At 45.0% G+C, this 18,685-nt stretch overlaps 1 protein-coding gene across 2 annotated transcripts in view; it reads left to right on the forward strand.

The window, feature by feature from the left end:
- The window catches only part of LOC101074687 (receptor tyrosine-protein kinase erbB-4), a 177,059-nt gene that overhangs the window by 87,618 nt on the left and 70,756 nt on the right, over positions 1 to 18,685 (forward strand). For both annotated transcript variants that reach the window (XM_011611218.2, XM_011611221.2), the window contains exons 2-3: positions 1,664 to 1,815; positions 15,938 to 16,124. In XM_011611218.2, the coding sequence (XP_011609520.2) occupies positions 1,664 to 1,815; positions 15,938 to 16,124 (339 nt within the window). The remainder of the gene's footprint in view (positions 1 to 1,663; positions 1,816 to 15,937; positions 16,125 to 18,685) is intronic.

An 18,685-nucleotide genomic window follows, 5' to 3' on the forward strand; every position in this document is an offset into this window, starting at 1 on the left:
GTCACACTGATGGAGCCTCTGTCATCCAGAGTGCACAGGTGGGTGAGGCCATGGTGGCAAGTGAATATGAATTAGACACTGGTTGTCATTATCCACAACACTCTTATGGAAAACACACTCACACGGGAGCTTTATTAATGAAGGTGCACGGCGATTGCAGCACTCGCTGCCAATTTGGACCGTGCGCAACGTTGATTCACAAAGACTTCATTTCGCACCAGTTTGGATGTACGCTAGTGCACGTAGCCCTGCTATCTTACACCTGGCACAGATGGAAAATGGTACCTTTGCAGGATAGCAGCGGCGTCCCTGCGCCCGCAGGGCAGGAAGCCTGAATATGAAATCAGGATGAAGTCGTGGCATGATGCATTTGTGTCTTCTACCTGGTGCAGCGAAGTCAGAACCTCAGAGCAGCCAAAACCTGGTCCAAACGCAAACAGTCTGTCAGCAGGAGATACGGTGCAGCTGCCTGATGTGAACACGCACACGCACACACACACACACACACGCACACACACACATCCATGTCTCCATCATCACACACTGCTCGGTTAGAATTTTTCACAAACGGAAATAAAAAAAGTAAAGTCTCCTTTCACCACAGTAATGTGGAAGAAAAGTAAACCTATTTTAGGGCAGACGTGACCTAACGGGAGCTCAGCTGTGAGCTGCAACACCCCTGCTTGTTTTAGAGTGATTATTGATGTCTATTGTCTCCAAGAATATTCCCAGAATACATAGAATTGAAAAAACCCAGCAATGATGAGTCCAGCCTGAGGACTGGCTGAAAAATGTATCTGTGCCTCCATCAAAGCCCGATGCCCTGAGGCTCTCTCCTTTAGCCGCTCCTGCTCCAGCACAGCCATAACTCAGCGCTAGGTGTTGTTCTCACCTCTCCTCCATAATGATGCCGCGGCTGCTGCCGCACTGAGGGGTCGTGAGAGGGTGGCTATTTGGTTATTCCATAGTTAAACACTCAGCGGGGAAGTCGTGGAGGAGCCGTGCCCCCCCGACAGCAGTTGGTAGAGCAGAGGGGGAAGCTCTGATAAGGGACGGCAAAGGATCTTTAGAGCACACCATGAAATCCGAATTTTTGCAGATATTTGGTGGGAGGGAAATGAAAACAATCCCAGAACTGAGCAGGAACACCTTATTGAAAGAGATTGCACTGGCACTGACACAAGTATTGAAATTGAAAAGTTCTACGTGAAAAAATTGAAAATCATTCTCCTTCTTTGTTTTTGCCCTCTGATGTATGTTTGCTGCAGATTTTTTTGAAGGCTTTTTCAACTTCTCTGCTTTCTTGCTCAGGGAGGAACAACCTGTGCTTTTAGTTCCCCCGCTTTAAAAATGCATGTTAGCGTCTTAACGCTATGGCTAGAAGCAGCGTTCCGTTTGAAGCGTTATCAGAGGAACTGCAGGGACTCTGGCACCGGTTCTGGTGCTGGTCCTGGTGTATACCATCATCCATCCAGAATGTGTGTCAAATGCATGTCAATCACGCTCACCCGTCCTTTTCCAAATGTCCCTCCCACAACCAAAATCAGTGCCAGGAAGTTAAAATATTGAAATGAGGAATGAGACTGAGCTGGGCTTTGACATCGCAGCAGCAACATTCCCAGGATGAACTAACGTCACTGTTTCCTGTTGTCTTTTCCCCCAGTGTGTGCTGGTACGGAGAACAAGCTAAGCACGCTGTCTGACCTGGACCAGCAGTACCAAACCATGAGGAAGAACTATGAAAACTGCGAGGTCGTCATGGGCAACCTTGAGATCACGAGCATCGACCGCAGCCGGAACCTCACCTTCCTCAGGGTGAGCACGGAACACCCGTACCACATGTCTGGGTTATTGAAGGGCGTCATTCAAACGGTTTCTATATTTAAGAGCAGATGTGAGTGCAGCCACAGCAAGAACATCCACATTTCCTCAGCCATCAATAACAGAGCTGAGTCATCTTTTGCTTTTGACTAACAACCCACTTAATAACTTCTAATCCTGATTTTGAGCTCCTTTCACCCTCGTACAGGATCAGAGGTGTGTGGGCGGATTCGAGGCTTGTCACACCACATTACTTGTCCAATTATGTGACATCATTAAGATGATTTTAATGTTCCGGAGCGAGGCTTCCTTGTGGGCAGCCTTTGGGCCAGTGACAGCGAGTGAGTCGGGAAGCGTCACCAGCCGACGGTTCACAGACATATCCCGTCCCATCAGTCAGGATTCCACCCCTCTTCCTGTACCCAGCCCATACTGGAAACGCACACATTCCCAGACTGCCACAATTATCCGCATCTTCCGGCACTCTGGTAATTTTTCCAAAATGCAGATAAAAGAAGCCACGACTTTGCGTCTCATTCAACCTTGTTGCACAGACGCCACCCTTGAGATCACTCTCAACCAATCGTTGCTCGGATGAGTATCTTCTGTGTCAAACCAGTGATAGTCAGCGAGAAAAGGTTGTTCCAGTCAGAAGTATGTTCTTTCTTCTCAGAGCACAAGACTGATTGAACATTTGTCCCTCTATGGTCCGAGACACGGAACAATCAAAATTCCAAATAACTTGAGCTGGCTAATCTTCCCTTTTGATGACACTGAATTCAGATACGGGGAGAAAAAGGCTGGCGGAAATTCGGGCCTCTCCATCACTGATTAGCATTTTCTAAATCACTACTTTTCAGTTCAAAGTGTAAGCCCACTGATTAAAGCTGGGAGTGGGGATGGCGTGAGCAGTGATAGCTTATTATTTAATGAATTATAGAAATGTGATGAATGAATGATGGGACAATGAAATGCTAAAGAGTGGCGCTAACGCACACCATTTCAGGCTCGCATCTCTGCCTGTCAGCGAGAGCCCTTGGAGGCTGAGACCAGTTAGAGGGTTGTAATGGGAGGTCAGGCAGGGCAAGGCGCAGGATGTTACTGGATCGAATTTTGAAAAGGAACTAAGAAAAAATCAGGCGAAATCAGCTCTTACTGTTGACCCCTGTTGCCCTACACTTCGACAAACCTAACATCAAACCATTCAGACCACTGCTTGGGCGTTTGCCTCCAATTGGCTCCCATCTGAGGAAGGTTGCACAGCTCCCCCGGCGTTGCCGAAGTGCTGACTGCGCTGAAATGGCTGTATTGCTTTAAGTACGGAGCGCAGAGGCTTTACAGCCGAAGAGACACGTGTCCAGGCTTCCTTCTGATGGGGACTGATTAGGATTGTTGGAGAAATGACTTGTTGAGACGGTTCTGTGAAATTCTGACATCCTCCTGTGAGATCCAAAACAAAAGCTGGATGAAATGAAGGAAGCGCGTGGATGCTAATGTGCTACCATTAGACCCCTGCAGAGGTAATAAACCTGCTGATAGAGATGAATAAAGGGGCCAAAACATGAATGCACTTCAAAAAATACAAATGTGATTGTTGTTTAACTAAACAGAACTAATTTGGAATTCAAACATTTGCTCCCCGATGCCTGACTTTTCTTTGTGTCTCCGCCGATCAAGCTAGCACATATCCATAAAGGGGCTTTTTTCCAGCCGAGGTTAAAGATGCCTCTGACTGCTACCCTGTCTTCGCATGCGTGCTTCGTTATTACAGTACAAGTCATTTACAAAAGAGCTCCCTGTGGTCACGGCGTGCCAGGTTCCTGCACCTCTCTGTGGATGGCAATTAACACGGGCTAATTGAAGATGCTAATGAAGAACACAAGGTGCCAAACAGCAAGGGAGCCAAAGGGCAGGGTGCCGCATATATTTTAGGGGATTTTATTATTATTATTATAAAACACATTAATAACGTGGCTCCCCGGGGAAGGAAGAACTTCACCTTGAGATATAGAAGAATGGAAGCCGTAAAGAAGAAAAAAAGTAGTGTGCGGCAGCTTACCTTACCGCCTGTCTCTGGGAGGTGATTGAAACTGATGCCTGTGCAATGGCTCCTTCTTTTCAAGATAGCGAGGAGATGGATGGTTGCCTCTCAAAGCCCCCTCAAACAGCTTTGGCAGTAAATAGAGTCCATCTTCCAAACTGCCTCCACGACAGATGATGAATCAACGTTCGCTCAGTGATTAATAACTACATTTGGGCTCAGGGGCGTTCGCCCCCTTCTCACACACGTTCCAACCAAAAGCCCCAAAGAGACTTTTAGCCACATCCAGTGAATTCCACACTCCTTTAAAGCCTGATTACTAATCCAACATTACTACAAACTAATAAACGTGTTCTGTAAATGCATGCATTATCACATTTTTTTTCACAAGAGAAAATTGCTCAGCTCATGCTCTATTTTTTAGGGTCTTCCTCCTTTGGTGCCTGCATGCACAAAAGGAATCTGGGATTCTAAAATATTAATTTTCCCCTCGCCTCCCTTCATTCTGGTCTCAGTAGGAACCAGCAGCCGCACACTCAGAAGGGAATGTTTGTCTTGCAGCTGCAACCATTAGCAAACATGTAAGGTTTCCCTCAATATTAATGCAGCAGTCAAATTGCTTCCTAACTCGGCTCATGGTCTCCCCACTTCCGTCCCTGTAGCTGCAAACCAAATATGAAATTATCATTTACAAATAATATTAATATGCGTAGCATTAGTATCTGCAGCCTTCTGCTCTAAGTGGAAGGAAATATTAAAACCCATCTCAGTCATTTTGGACCAGAAATTCACACTTTAAGTTAAAAACATTCACAAGCTTGTTTTTCTCCTTTTATGATCCTGTAAGGTTCCACCTTGATCTATTGATCTTAAGTTATTCACACCTGTAGTCCTGAGCTTGTCTCTTGAGGAATTACACAATTACCCTCAATGCCACTTTGGGTCCAAAATGCCATTAGCTGTATCCTGAAATGAAATGTAATCTTTTACGATCCTTCTTTGGAATCCAATCAATCAAAACACACAGGATCAAAGGATTTACTGAGAACCATATCCACCATATTCAGCCTGGGACATGCAGAAGAGTAGAACTGTCGGGATCACCTCACTTATTAGTCACACGAATATAACAGTGAAATAACAATAAAAAAAAGGACATTCCGGAAATATAAACAATGTTCTACAAATCTTGATGTTGAACGATTGCGTCCTATGGAAATAACAAGGAGTGAATTAATAAAACGTGTAAATCATAAACATATACAAACTGATATACAACAGCAAAACACAAAAACGTCCATGAAGCAAAATCCAGTTGTCTTTTTGCTAAAGGACAGGAGGATGCTGAGGATGAAGATGATTCTCAGCATCCCCACCCAACATCTCATCCTGCGCTTCTTGCCTGTCCTCTGACATCTTCCTCCATCCTTTTTTTTTCTAGACTGGCATATTTGTCCCTCAGGCGCCATTAGTCCCCCTCGAGTTTCCTAATTGTTGATGCACAGTTAGATGAGTTCAGATTACGCTGGGCCGTTCTCCTCAGCAAACCCCTTCAATATTAATGAAGACTGATGAAGTGCGAGGGAGCCCCTGTCTCTCAAGCCCGACCTAGATTGGATTGACAATTGCAATTAGCGTCCCCTCAAGTTCATTTCCATCACTTTAAATTTGACATGAAGAAGGACAGCGTGGGGTGGGGAGCGAGGTCGTCGATGGAATCAGATTTTGACGGGTGAGGGGGAAAGAAGACTTGGACCAGGAAGTGGTTTGAGGACACAAGCGTTTCAGAGGAAAGTGATGAGTCTGTTGAGCTCTGTCGAACCATGCTCACTGCTTAGCTTCCTGTTAGCCTAGCCTAGCCTTATTTATCTGAGCAGCAGAGGCCATCAGAGCCGAAGATATCGACAGACAAACAGAAAATAAAAGAACTGTAGTGATGATCATTTTTGGTAGCTTCAGATGGCTCTGGCGCGGTCCCTAAAGGGTACCCATAGTGTCCAAGATTGCTTGAACTTACTCCAAATCAGAACTGTAGTAGGTCAAAGATGGAAGCATTTAATATTCAAACCATCCACTACAGAGACGGGCACAGAGTAGCTCTCAGGCGAGCACGCCTCATTCCACCCTGGCACCAAATGGCAGTTCACCAGTAGACGCGGCCGTCTGGGCAGTTCACTCGCAGAAGCAGCAGATCGGCTGGATCGGGTGGCTCGTTTGTCAGGGGGTGTGAGGAAGAATCAGGGTGTGTGAGATACGGGAGACATCCGTGCCTGGGGAATAATGACTTTTCAGCTCTTTGCATGGGAAAAGAAGCTCTGTGATGGACAGAGATATGTCATGTTTATTAATGCCGACACAGCAGTTAAAGTCTGATCTTTGCATGTGTTTTCACACATGTAGGTGCTATTGCCAATCATAGAGTCTCTGATGCTGGAAGAGTTTCTTATTACCATTCTGACTTCCATTTTAAAGGCCTCCTTGCTCAAATTGAGTTGTTGTTTGTACCACCCAGGCGTTTGGCCCCCACTCGTGTGACTGACACGTTCTGTTTCCTCCTAAACCAACCTGGTGTCAGTCAGACCATATGATTTCCTCCCGCTCGTTTCAGCTCATTTCACGCTGATGGATGTCGTTGAAGGGAAAAAAAAAATGCGCAGAAGGTAAATATGTACAGGAGCTCAAACGCTTGCCTTCGTTTGCTCTCCACAAATGAGCAACGAGTTGCACGTCCGCGTTGTCGTACGAGAGGAAACGTGGAAAATGTGTGTGACCCTGGAGCTGAGCTGAGCTGCTTTATAAAGGTGTTTAATGGCTGAGAGGCGGTGCTCCAGAAAACCTGCCGCTGTGTCACCACCAGCGTGTCGAAGCCTGTTAGCATTAATCCTCATATTTTTTTACTATGGAAGCACAATAAAGACAAGTAGAAAATGAATCCGTGTGTTGCTCAGGACAACAATAACGCTGATGAGACGGCAGCTGCTCGAATACTGATGGAGGTTGGAAGAAAATGTTCGACCAAAGGTGGCTCGACTTTTCCCTCCAGGCCAGCACAACCTGGCGTCTGCCAGGGCAGGTTTATGCTTAAAAAGAAGTGAAACGTCATCTGACCTGTTAGAAGTGACTTTTAGGACTTATGTTCTCAAACCTTTAGTATCCAGCAGCACCTCAAAGCAAAGTCACCAACAGCATGAAACTTTAGCAAAGGAAAGAACCAAGCTACAAACAGACTGTGTGTGTGTGTGTGTGTGTGTGTGTGTGTGTGTGTGTGTGCGTGCGTGCGTGCGTGCGTGTGTGGGAGATGCTTTAGCAGACGTATTTATACATTTTAAAAAGGGCCTCCTTCGCCACAGACACACACACACAATGTCACACTTTTGTATTTCTATCTTTGTGGGGCCTCCACCTTAACTCGTGCCATATCTTTTGGAGAATCAAAGTCTTTGCCCATCACATACCTACCCTGGTCATGGCTATATAACCTGTGCAGGAACAACACTCACACACGTGCTCGTACACACACTTATCATCAGAAAGCAGAACCAGACTCAGAAGCAAGGAGAAGCACAACCTGAGATGTGACAACAGCCCACCAGGTCCCTCAGAATCACTCCAAATGCCAAATGTAAAATTTGTCTCCCTGCAGCCTGTCAAAAAAAAAAAAAAATCCCCCCAAAAATCCCCAAAAATTGTGAGACCATATTCTAATGAAGATTGAAGTTCCAATTTCCTCCCATTGCTACATTCGCAGTAAGCTGAGGCGGTAGCTAAATCCCCACGGTTCCTCGCTCACTCCTCTGCTGTATGAATGTTCACATGTCTATATTCCCATGTTTTTTTACCCATGCTGCCTTTTTTGTTGCTTTGTTTATTGAGAAAAGGCGTTTTCTTAAAGTTTCCATTCCAACATGATCACTGCTGTTCTTCTACACTTAGCAGTCCGTTTGAATAAAAAAAACTCATTAGGAATACAGCAGTTTAGCTAAGTGGCACACTGGGTGTAATTGTACCATCAATCAGCTGCTATGTACCGCCGAAGGAGCTAAAAGGTGATTAGTCCTCCGCCAATTTCACCAGTTTAGGGATTGAACAGGAGATCAGGTGGGTGATGGGTCGCTGTGGAGTGTGTGTGTATGTAGGTGTGTGTGTGTGTGGAGGGGGAGTCACTGCACCTTGTATTTCAGATTCACTTGAAAACACCTGAAGGTTCCGTTTGCCCTATTTTGATTGTAGAAATGCCAGTTTGCTCATTAAAGGGCTGGTAAAAATAAACATTTATCCAGCCTGTTTGTAATGCTGCTTTATGAAGCTAATTCCACTGCCTGGCGTTCAAGCTGTAGTTCAGGGGGACGTCACGTCATACAGAACAAAGAAAAACCCATTAAAACAGGTAAAATATTCATCCTTTCCCTCTCCTCCTAACTTTCTTCCCCTCTTCTGTCCCTCCGAACAGTAACTTTTACAACACCCACTCACTGTTGTGCTGGATTTCACAGCAGAGTTCAGCAAAAACGCACAGCATTTCATGTTTTATTAAATATGGACACGCTAACTCAACTGTTTAAAACATCCTATTTCGAAACAGAAAGAGTGTAAAATAATGTAATGACGCAATGATGTGAAAATATACAATACGCATCCACCAGCTAACGTGCTGAGTTTCGCTTGCATGTGGACCCACCTCGTGTTTAAGTCACAACGCATCTATAAAATGGATTCAAAATGACAATTCTGACATCATTGCAACAGTGTAGCAGGGTTGCTATGGGGAGCGTTGTGAGTAAAGGAAACAGTGTGGCGCATCCACGTGCACAGCACAATGTGAACTTGGCAGACTTTATTAAAAGCAGCACACTCGTCACGAGTCCCATCAGGCTAAAAATGTCCAGTCTAACACATAAAACACTTTGGTGTCTTAATTAATCATGATTTTATCTGGGTTTTTGTTTAATTCTAAGAACTGCTGAGCGGTCTGGCTGCCAAGTGAAACTCTGAGGGATGAATGGAGTCATTATGTTGCTGTGGATAAGAGAGCAAGATGGGTGAGAGAGGGAGAGAGAGAGGGAGAGGGGGGGGGGGGGCAGCCAAGTGGGTCAGAAATCAGATTCCTGAGGTCCCAGTGGAGAGCGAGACCTTTATCTTCAATTTCAGAGATTTCCTCTGTGGTCAGAATAAGGCCACATCACCTATTTCTCTCACACGAGAAGATGCAATGAGGTCGTTTGTGGCAAACATTTCACACGCGCTATCTGCAGCCTCCGTCTTCAGCCATGTGTTTAGTTCTCTGGAGTTTCTTTACTAGAACCTGTTTATTTAACATCTAAAGTCGGACGTATGAAAGTCCTGCATTCAAACGGTCACAATAAAGACGGATGACTGATTATCACAACACCAGCGAACCCTCGTTCATGTGGAGGGAGGTGTAATCTCCTAATAACCAATAATATCAGCACACCCGCTGCGACAGTGCTTTTGAGCACTGCTTTATCCTCACCCGTAGATGGAAATGTTAGCGGGCGACTACTGTGCGTCCTGTAGCCTCCATCTACCCTTTGATCGCATCCCTGCCAGATTATTCTCACTGTAAAGTCTTGGCAAACACAAAGAGGAGCTGCTAAAGTGCCATCTTTTCCAATTATGATCCTTTTTCCTTTATGACAAAGAGGATGCATAAAACACCTGACTGAAACTTCCCTTTAGCATGCTGGCTGCTTCTCCTCCTGCAGAGATCAAGTCAGGAGGCTCCATCAACCTTTATTAGATAATAACGCTGTTGGGGCTATTAAGCGTGGCCCTGCTCCCCCACAGCCGCTGCCACCACCCTCCCTGAAGTACCAGAGGACTGAACTGAGGTGAGGACCTCCAGCCTGATGAAGCTAAAACTGGCAGCATCTTTGCTGCATTTCCCTCTAGCCCACTTTCCCCACAACAAAATTCCCAGTTTTTTTTTTTCCCCTTGAATTCATTTAGCTGTTGTCAATAAACTTTTTTTTCCTTCTATACAGGTAACTGATTAATATTCCTGTGGCAGAAAAGGGCAGTTGCAGATTGGGAAAGCAGAAATAGAAATCATAGCAGCTAATGACAATTTTTTCCGGAGCCGAGCCTCGGCAGATAAGGAATTTCAGTTATATCGTCGCTTTTCACAATTATTCTAAATTAGCGCCGTTAGCTGTACCTCACCTCTGCTAAGATTCACTTTGGATGATGCAACTTGATTCCTCCGGGGTTGTCAAATCCTAACTCACTGGCCTTGCTCAAGGCTTTATTGTTTATGAGTACCTAGAAGCAGCTGTTCTGGAAATAAGTTGGAATATCAGCGTCCAAATGGACCGATTACTTAACACTCCCGTAGGTGATTTTCAGATTTCAATGCTAAAATATGCAGTGAAGGGCACAATGGTCTCTGGTTCCTCCCAGGGCCGTGGGTGTTATTTTTGTTGTGTTGTTGGTCCAAACTTCCAGAAGCCGGTTTGGGGAGGCTGCTGCAGATCAAAGCAGGAATATAATCGACTGTAAGGGAATGAGAGGCCACTATTTCATCTCCTCTCCTTGCTCAAGGCGAAGAAACAGACCGTTGCCGAGCAGAAAGAGGATAACAGGGAAAAAAGGACTCGGCATTCTCTCTAATTGTCTCGTAAGTAAAAGTGGAACGCGGCTTAGTTCTGACAGGACCCACAGACGGCATCCGAGGGCCAATTTGAACTCCTGCTAAACAGTTTAATTGGGGAATAATCTGAAAAAAAAAAAAAGTTTTTTTATTAAAAATGCATATATCTGTCTTAGCAGTAATAGGACACATCTCTTTCTGTCAGTAAAGTTCAATAGAAAAAAAAAAAAAAAAATATATATATATATATAAACTGCTGCACTATGTAGATGTGACTGAAGGTACAACTAATAAATGAGAAGCATGTTGTTAAAGAAGGAACGAAATATTTTAGTTTGCCAGCCGTTAAGGTTGTTGCTGTGTTCCAATTAAACACTGACATTAATGAAGTAGATAATGACGCCTGAACAGAATGCACCAAAACCAAGACAAACATTCTATAGTGTCCAAGGAGCTGGAGGATATTCAGCCTCCTGGTCGTGTTGCAAAAGGGGTTTTGATTCTTTTCAAACGAACATCATTGCTGTTAAAATGCTCTCTAAAAATCTCTCTTTTGTAATATTTAGGCCCAGATCAGGAAATCCACCCCTTCCTCAAACAGTTGTGAAAGGGCTCAGCTGCATTTAAACAGACATTAAGGCGGGTTTACAACAGATACATTTTAGCACCCTGGATCACTAAACTCTCACTGCAGTGCGTAATTCTCTTTTACTACCAGATAATCCCAGTGGGATCTGGTTCCCAGGCCTGATTAAAGAGCTAACTATGGGCAGGATGGATCTAGGACTACCTCCCAACCCAACACCCTCCTTCCCTATAGGAGCTAATAGCAGGGAGCACGGGGGGAAGTGATTACTCTCGGATTAAGGCTTGCCTCGTCACTGATATGTGCGCCATAATTGAATTATGGTTGCCTCACCCGAACAGTCCCAACGCAGACGAACCTCCCAGCCTCGTCAGATCGGTACAATATTAACCATGACACAAGCGTAACCAGGCCGGTAATTAATGCACTGAATCAATTACAAATTAGACCATTTGGAGAATTCCCCACAGGAGTCCACTCATTACCACTGCGCTGATGAAGCTGCACGTTCTCCTCATGGGAAGGAGTGTCACTCCACTTTTTTTTATCTGTCTTTATCTTTTTTTCTTGAGGTAGGATGCTGAAGACAAATGGAGGAAAGAAGTGAAGCCGTCTGCTTCCCGGCTTTATTGTGGACATCACACCGTTAAAACATTAGATTCCTAGTCGGGTCTCAGTCCAGAAGAGTATCCCTACAGCTGAGGTTCAAAATGTCGATTTCAAAGGTCAAAGAGTGCTTATATGTTCCCCTAAACCCGGAGCTGTTTGGTCCACTTCAAACGCACCTAAGATTGCTTCCTCAGATATAGAAGTCTGCCTAATTTGGGCCGGACTGAAAGCTCATCTGAACTTTTCAAGTGATCTCTGGTGAGGAAGTGAACCAGATAGAGGAAGTGATGTAGGACAACACCATGAATCTGAACCTGCAGTCCAAAAATCAGGTTGACTCCAGCGAGTCTTGAATGTTGACCTCCTGTAAACGCTAATATCTGATACATACTGACGCCCACAAGATGCTAAAGTGCATTTCCTCAAATGAGATGGCCTTCGTTGGGGACTATATTTTTCCGATGAGGGATAAGTCGGCCATTTTTGTGCCAAATGTCCACACCAACTGAGCAATAAGTTGCTTTTTTTTAAAAAAAATACAGTGCTTTAACCTGAATGACTTTGCTGGCATCGAGATGAAATAGCTTCTCACTATTCAACTGCTTCTTGATGCCTTTCGTCCTGCGGTGGATGTGCACACCTTATGGGGCTAACTTGTCATTTTACTTGACAAGTAGTCTGTCAAACTGTCGCAAACAATGATGCTCAAAATGAAACACTTTTGCCGCGATGCATACAACATACACTCAAAAGGGACGTCTCAAAGTCATCTACCCAGGCTCTTTCCAAATAAACATCCATTGACAGAAAACCGTTTCTTTTAGCGACGCTGTGATTTGCTTTTACTGAACATGCTACAAGCTAATTTATTACACCGATACCAAGATTTTAGAAGTTACCAAGATTAAGTGGAAAGGCAACAATAATTCACATGCGTAAATGCCGACATTTAATGCAAACATATTGTGTTTGCATTAAATGTACAGCCTTCGCTTTCAAGATCTCTATGCGGCTTTGGGGGTGGTCTCATGGGAAAACAGGGGTTCTTTTTTTTTCTTTAAACTTGTAGAGACTCCATCAGGATTCTCTGTCTGTTCCCAAATGTTGACGTTAGCTCAGGCGAGAGTTGGGAGGAAGTGGTGGAGAAACGGAGGATGAGGGTTTAGTGATGCAAGGCAAACCTTAAACTCCCCTGTAGCAGACTTCAGTGGTCACAGAGCACATTGGTACACCTCAATATGTATGGAAATGAGAGGCAATCACGCTAACGTGTGCTCAGTCTCGCAAAATTCTATGCTAATTGTGTCATTGCACTTTGAGTCCCGCTTCACCCCTCGAACAACTCACCCCTCCCCAGACCTTTCGCTCTCCTTCCTGACCGGGAACAGGTGTGGTTTTAATTATGTATTAAAATATACATAAACCTGTCGCGGCTCGCTTGACCGCGCTCCTCCTCCTGTTGTGGGCATCCAACCCTAACCGTGTCTCCTCTTCCTTCTTCACCCGCTCCTGCTTCTTTTGCTAGCTCCATCCCAAAACCCCACCTCTCCCCTCCCCTCCGTTAGCACTTGGGGACTGAAGGACTACATTTCAACACTGCGCACGTCTCTGGAAGTCAAGTGAGGGGTTTGTTCCGCTGCCACACTTCCGTTCGCAAATGCTTTGCTGGCAAGAGGGAGTAGGAAGAAATCCCTGTTAATCTACTGATTCTGGCTGTCTCGGTCTCTTTTGTTCACTGTTACTGAGGCTCCAATGTATTGATCTCTTGGGAGGTGTGTGGGGAGTGGGGTTTGGAAGCTGTCCACACAGTTCAGCCCAGAGTTTAAATTTAACATCCTGGTGGACAAGCGATAACACTTTTTTTCTTCATTTTTCCATGTTTCGATTTTCACCAAATTGATGGTGAAATCTGCCAGTTGAGACCAACCTTTACCTTTTTTTATGGTGGCCAGGAACACTTGGCCGCACCACAGACATTAAGGTCTTAGTAGTTAAGCAAATTGAACGGTTACCACCCTGTAAAACATAACACCATTCCCCATTTCCCCTCTTATGTCCAGAAAATTAACCAATGTAAAGCAATGCATAATGGACACCGTGGAGCCTCTGAACCACAACGCTCTCATACCTACATAATGTATACCTACAGCACCTGCATCAAGTTAGCTAAGTGGCTATTATTACTGTGAGAAATTCAGGACAACAATGTTGTTATCTTTAGCCGCTAATTTACTGCTCTAATTGGACTCTATATAAAATACAAAGGAGGTCATGCAAATGATGTTGGGCTAAATTTAGCAAACGCCCGCACACACAAAAGTATGCTGCCCCGTTAGCACACGCATCGATCTTGGCAAATGCTTCTCCGTCACAGCTTTGAAACAAAGTCAGGGCTGCGTTCCTTCAGACAGTTATCGCTGTTTACGCTTGTCCTGGTCCAACAGGACCACCTGGCCAGCCCCAGCGGCGTAATAGTTCTGGTTGCTTGTTTTGTTGATCTGTGTTTAATGACAGTGGCCACACAACCATTAGCTCACCCAGGGCCTGTAATCACAAGTTGTTTCTTTTTACATTTCATTATTGAACAAACAGTCTGCTGGGAGCAAGGCGCACCGGCCTGCCGCCTTCTTCTCTGTCATTTTACTTACCAGTGCAGTGCTGCACTCTGGGAATCATTGAGTTACTGGCCTGAAAACAAACCATCAACTGTGTAACTGGGGTGAGGAGTTGGTGTGTCTGGAAATTATTTATCAGAGTCAAAGTTCATTATTTTTGCTGTGCCATGCTAGTGCAATACTTCATTTGTTAGCAAGACAAAGTGCTAGGAATGCAAAATTGAAAGTTATTTAATGCCTCATGATCTCTTGGAAGGGTTCCAAACAGGTTGAAGAAGAATAATTAATCCAAAGAAACAACCTTTTTAGCATTAGCCTCAGTGGCCGGGAATTCTCTTCAGCTTTTCGTCTTCCTTAAGAGATTCTAAATACACCCCAATTTCTCATCATTCTGTCACACAAATACGCATGGACTTACCCGGCTGGCCCGTCTGTTTCTGTTAATGGTAATCAGCTGGGTAATGATGACTGAGCTGCAACTGCAGCTTATGGGCGGGTGGCTGATGGCCACGGTCTCTGACAGCTGTCAACCGCCATGACTACCCTGCCGGGGCCCTCCTTAGGAATTATTTCAGCTCAGCACATTAGCCACCAGCGCTTCACACACAGACTTGTTGATTACCAGCTTCAGCAGGGCAGCGCGGAACGACTCCTCCGACCGCCTGACTGCTAAAGACAGCCGCCACAATGGTGGACGGGAGACAGAGAACGCCGCCTGTCACTTTGATTCACGCAACAGCAGTTCCAGCCGGGTGGCTTCTCGCCAAAGTCTTGACAGTTGGTATCTCCTCTCCTAAATGACATTTAAAGTGTGAAGTGATGGCTGTCCTTGTGGCTCAGGCTCCCCGGGCCGAGCCCCGGACATGAGCGCTGGCATCTTTGCCAAGTTTGGACATTGAGGTCACGGATCCCAGAGCCAAGTCTGCCCCGGTCAGATGTTGCACCAACCTAACTGAGCTGGTCAAAATCGGGGAAAGTGACCTTGGAGTTGGCTGTTACGTTCAATTTGAAACGTGTCCAACTTGTGCTGCTCCTTTCATAGACGACACAAAACCTGCACGTCTGAATGCTATTAATAGATTAAATTCATCAATATGACATATCATGACAATTTGAGGGAAAGCTCCGGACTGATTCACTCACACAGGTTTTTCTGGTCTTTGTTCAAGAGTTTAAGGTCACTGACCGTTATAAGTTTCCATTGGTTGAGGATAGCCCCTAAAATAGCCAACATGATCTTTCGACAGCCGTGCTTTCATCGTTCCACATTAAAGTCTAAATGAATAATTGAATTTAGTCTAAATAACATTTTTATGTGTTCAGCACTTCTTCTTGTAACTGACAAATTTGAAGGATTCAGTTGCTTTCGCCGGGCTCATTTTGCATATTCAGAAATGTGCCATGTGCAATTTTAACAAGACCTCATTCAAGGTTGGCAAACGTATCTGACAGAAATCATAATGGTTCTGTGCTCTGAAAGAGGCAGATGGATTTAAGACTGGGAGTCAACATGAAAAGGAATACATTTACTCCAGGCTAGGGGTTATAGAGCTTTGTGAAACCTTTCCCTGGGAATTCATGGTACTAATTTAGTGATTCTTTTAGTATAATTTTGATTAACACAACTGATGAAGCCCTTTTTTCCTGTCTCTCCACAGTCTATCCGGGAAGTGACTGGCTATGTGTTAGTGGCCTTGAACCAGTTTGACTACCTGCCTTTGGAGAACCTGAGGATCATCCGCGGAACAAAACTGTATGAAGACCGCTACGCTCTCGCAATCTTTCTCAATTACAGGCGGGATGGGAACTCCGGCCTTCGCCAGCTCGGCCTGAAAAACCTGACAGGTCAGACACTCACTTACTTCCTGGTGTGGCAGGTTTTTCGTCCGTCTTCGTTTTGTTTTGGTGCAAAAGGGTCATCAATAAACAATAATGGCAAAAAGATTTGTGCAAATAAAAATTCTGCTTTTGGTCATTTCACAGGAGTAAAGTTTGCTCTGAAACGTGTCTGCGATGTCCTTCATGAATGATTTATTATTATCCATTATTAAATCAATCTGACTCAAAATGTTGGTACTCCGGAGAAGCGTGTGAGCACTGAAACGGGTGATCGCAGTCAAGTGGGATGGCTGCGAGCCAGATTAAGTGAACGCTTCACTGATTCTAGATAAAACTAATTTCAAATACATTTGATCAAACCTGTCTGTGAGCTGTAATCACACCTCTTTATTTAATACCATCTTGCATGACGTCACTTCCGTTCAAGCTGGCTGAGCCGACTACAACTGCACTGGGCACTAGCCCAACCCCTGTCCTCCCCCGCTCTGCCCCACCTTGCCCTCCGGTACCCTGCCCCGCCCCCTGTCCTCTGCCCTGCCCCTTCCTGCCCCAAAACATTTTTGGGGAAGACCACCAGTGTACTCAGGCAACTTTCAGGTAAAAGAAACCATCCAAGACTGCAGTGAACCTTTAAGGTTATAGTCAAAAATCTCTGCTGACTGTTAAAATACAACAACTGCATTGAAGCAATTTCTGGTGTTTTGTCAATTTGCTGGTATTGTATTTCTTTAGTTTAGGCTTTGAGACTTCTGACTGTTGTGTTTTTCTTTTTTCTCTTCTTTTTCCTATCCAATGAAAAACCCATTCAACTATTATAATGAACCATCCAACACAACAGGATTGGTTTTACAGAGCTGGAATAGGAGTTATCCAAGGAAAAGTTAGTTTAAGTTCCACCCAAGTCTCTCAACCCCCCTCCCCGAAGCATATGTGATTGCTGATAGGTGTTGGAAACCTTGTGTGGGTGTTTCTCGCACTTCATGAACGATGAATCCAAGAGCGACAAGGTCTCCTCCGAGCTCTGTGACCCCTGTGAGGTCAGTGGGTAATGAAAAAAAAAAAAAGATGTAGAGCTCTTCAGAAACAGGGCTAAGTGGGTCACGATGTGCACATGATGTGTGCAACACAAGGTCAAAGGATTTATTCAGTCAGTTTGGAGCTGCAGCTCTCCTCTAAACAAGTGGAATAAGAATATTTCTACAAGGTTTTATCAGAACATCCCGGACAGGTGTATTTATTTCCACTCTTTCTCCCCCACCTAGTGCATCACCACATGAATTATTTCACTTATTATCTGAACGTGTAGAAGAGCAAAGGACGGGAGTTTAAAGATTCATTAGGTGGCGCTACAGAGTGGTCTGCACGTCCTCACTGATGGAGAAAGTTTTTAAAACCAGCTGCACTGAAGATGTTCTCCAGCCATCGATGTCCGCTGCGATATCCCGTGTGCACGGCTGCATTTGCGTCCCTGAGCTGAAGTAGAGGCAAGCAGAGGCAGCTTGAGATGAATGACTGTGACTCTGAGAACGGGTGGTTCATTTTAACACCACTACTTGTTTACCTCTTGTTTCTGCAGGCTCCCGCGCCTGCTGCTTCCAAATTCTGAATAATTCAGCCATCTCTTATTGTTTCCCTCAACTGTTCCTTCCCTGTGATCCCCAGAGTCGGAAGCAGCAGCGCATCCACGTGTGCACGCGCGGTGACAGTGCAGACTCGTATGTTATAACATATATTCCGTCCAACATGTTTGGGAACTCTCTGGGATTTCCATTTGTCCACCTCTCTCTTTCTCTCCTTTCTGTAATTCTTTCTTGGCTTGTCTTCACGCCAAGTAGAAGTCTCCACTGGGGGGACTCTGGCTGGACGCTGTAGGAGGCTGCGGTTTGATGTGCCATCCGTGGCCTGGAGCCATGAGGTTGAGAGGATGTCACTGCCTGAATCTACTCAGGATGTTTTGTTTTTCCCAATTCCTGAAATCTTGATGAAGCAGCAGTCTCATTACCACAAATCATCGTTATTGGGAGACTCTCGCCCATATTGGTCCTTATAAAGCCACATGAGTTCCTCCAGTGCCACATTCAGGGTCAGGTTATAAGTTAACGGAGTCTTGGAAAGCCAAGAGTTTTATGGTAATCAATTCTGTGTGTTGATCTTCAGACCTTTGTTTACCTTTGTTTACAAGCTGGGACTGCTGCATCTTCATGTTCGGTCATGTACATCACTACCCCCTTCCCTCCCTCCCTCCCTCCCTCCCTATAAATAGCTACAGCTATTTGGTGTATTTTTGAAGCAAAACGGTTCAGAGTGGAGCAAAACCTGAAAATGACCAGGATCCAACCTTACCTCTAAGGAAACAGTGGTCATTGGCGAAGAAGTTGCTGGATCAAGAGAGGGAGAGGAAGTGCACTGGCCTTGCATTTCCAAGGAATTCTTCTTCTTCATTCAGACAAAGTGGAGGCGGAGAGCAGAGGTAGAAGGAGGAGTGATACAGTTTGTTTTGGTCTGCAGACAGTGCCTGACAGTGAACCTAGTGGTGAAAAAAGATTTGCTTATTGCACCTTTGAGTA

Source organism: Takifugu rubripes, chromosome 1 (genome assembly GCF_901000725.2).
Source record: "Takifugu rubripes chromosome 1, fTakRub1.2, whole genome shotgun sequence".
Classification (NCBI taxonomy): domain Eukaryota; kingdom Metazoa; phylum Chordata; class Actinopteri; order Tetraodontiformes; family Tetraodontidae; genus Takifugu; species Takifugu rubripes.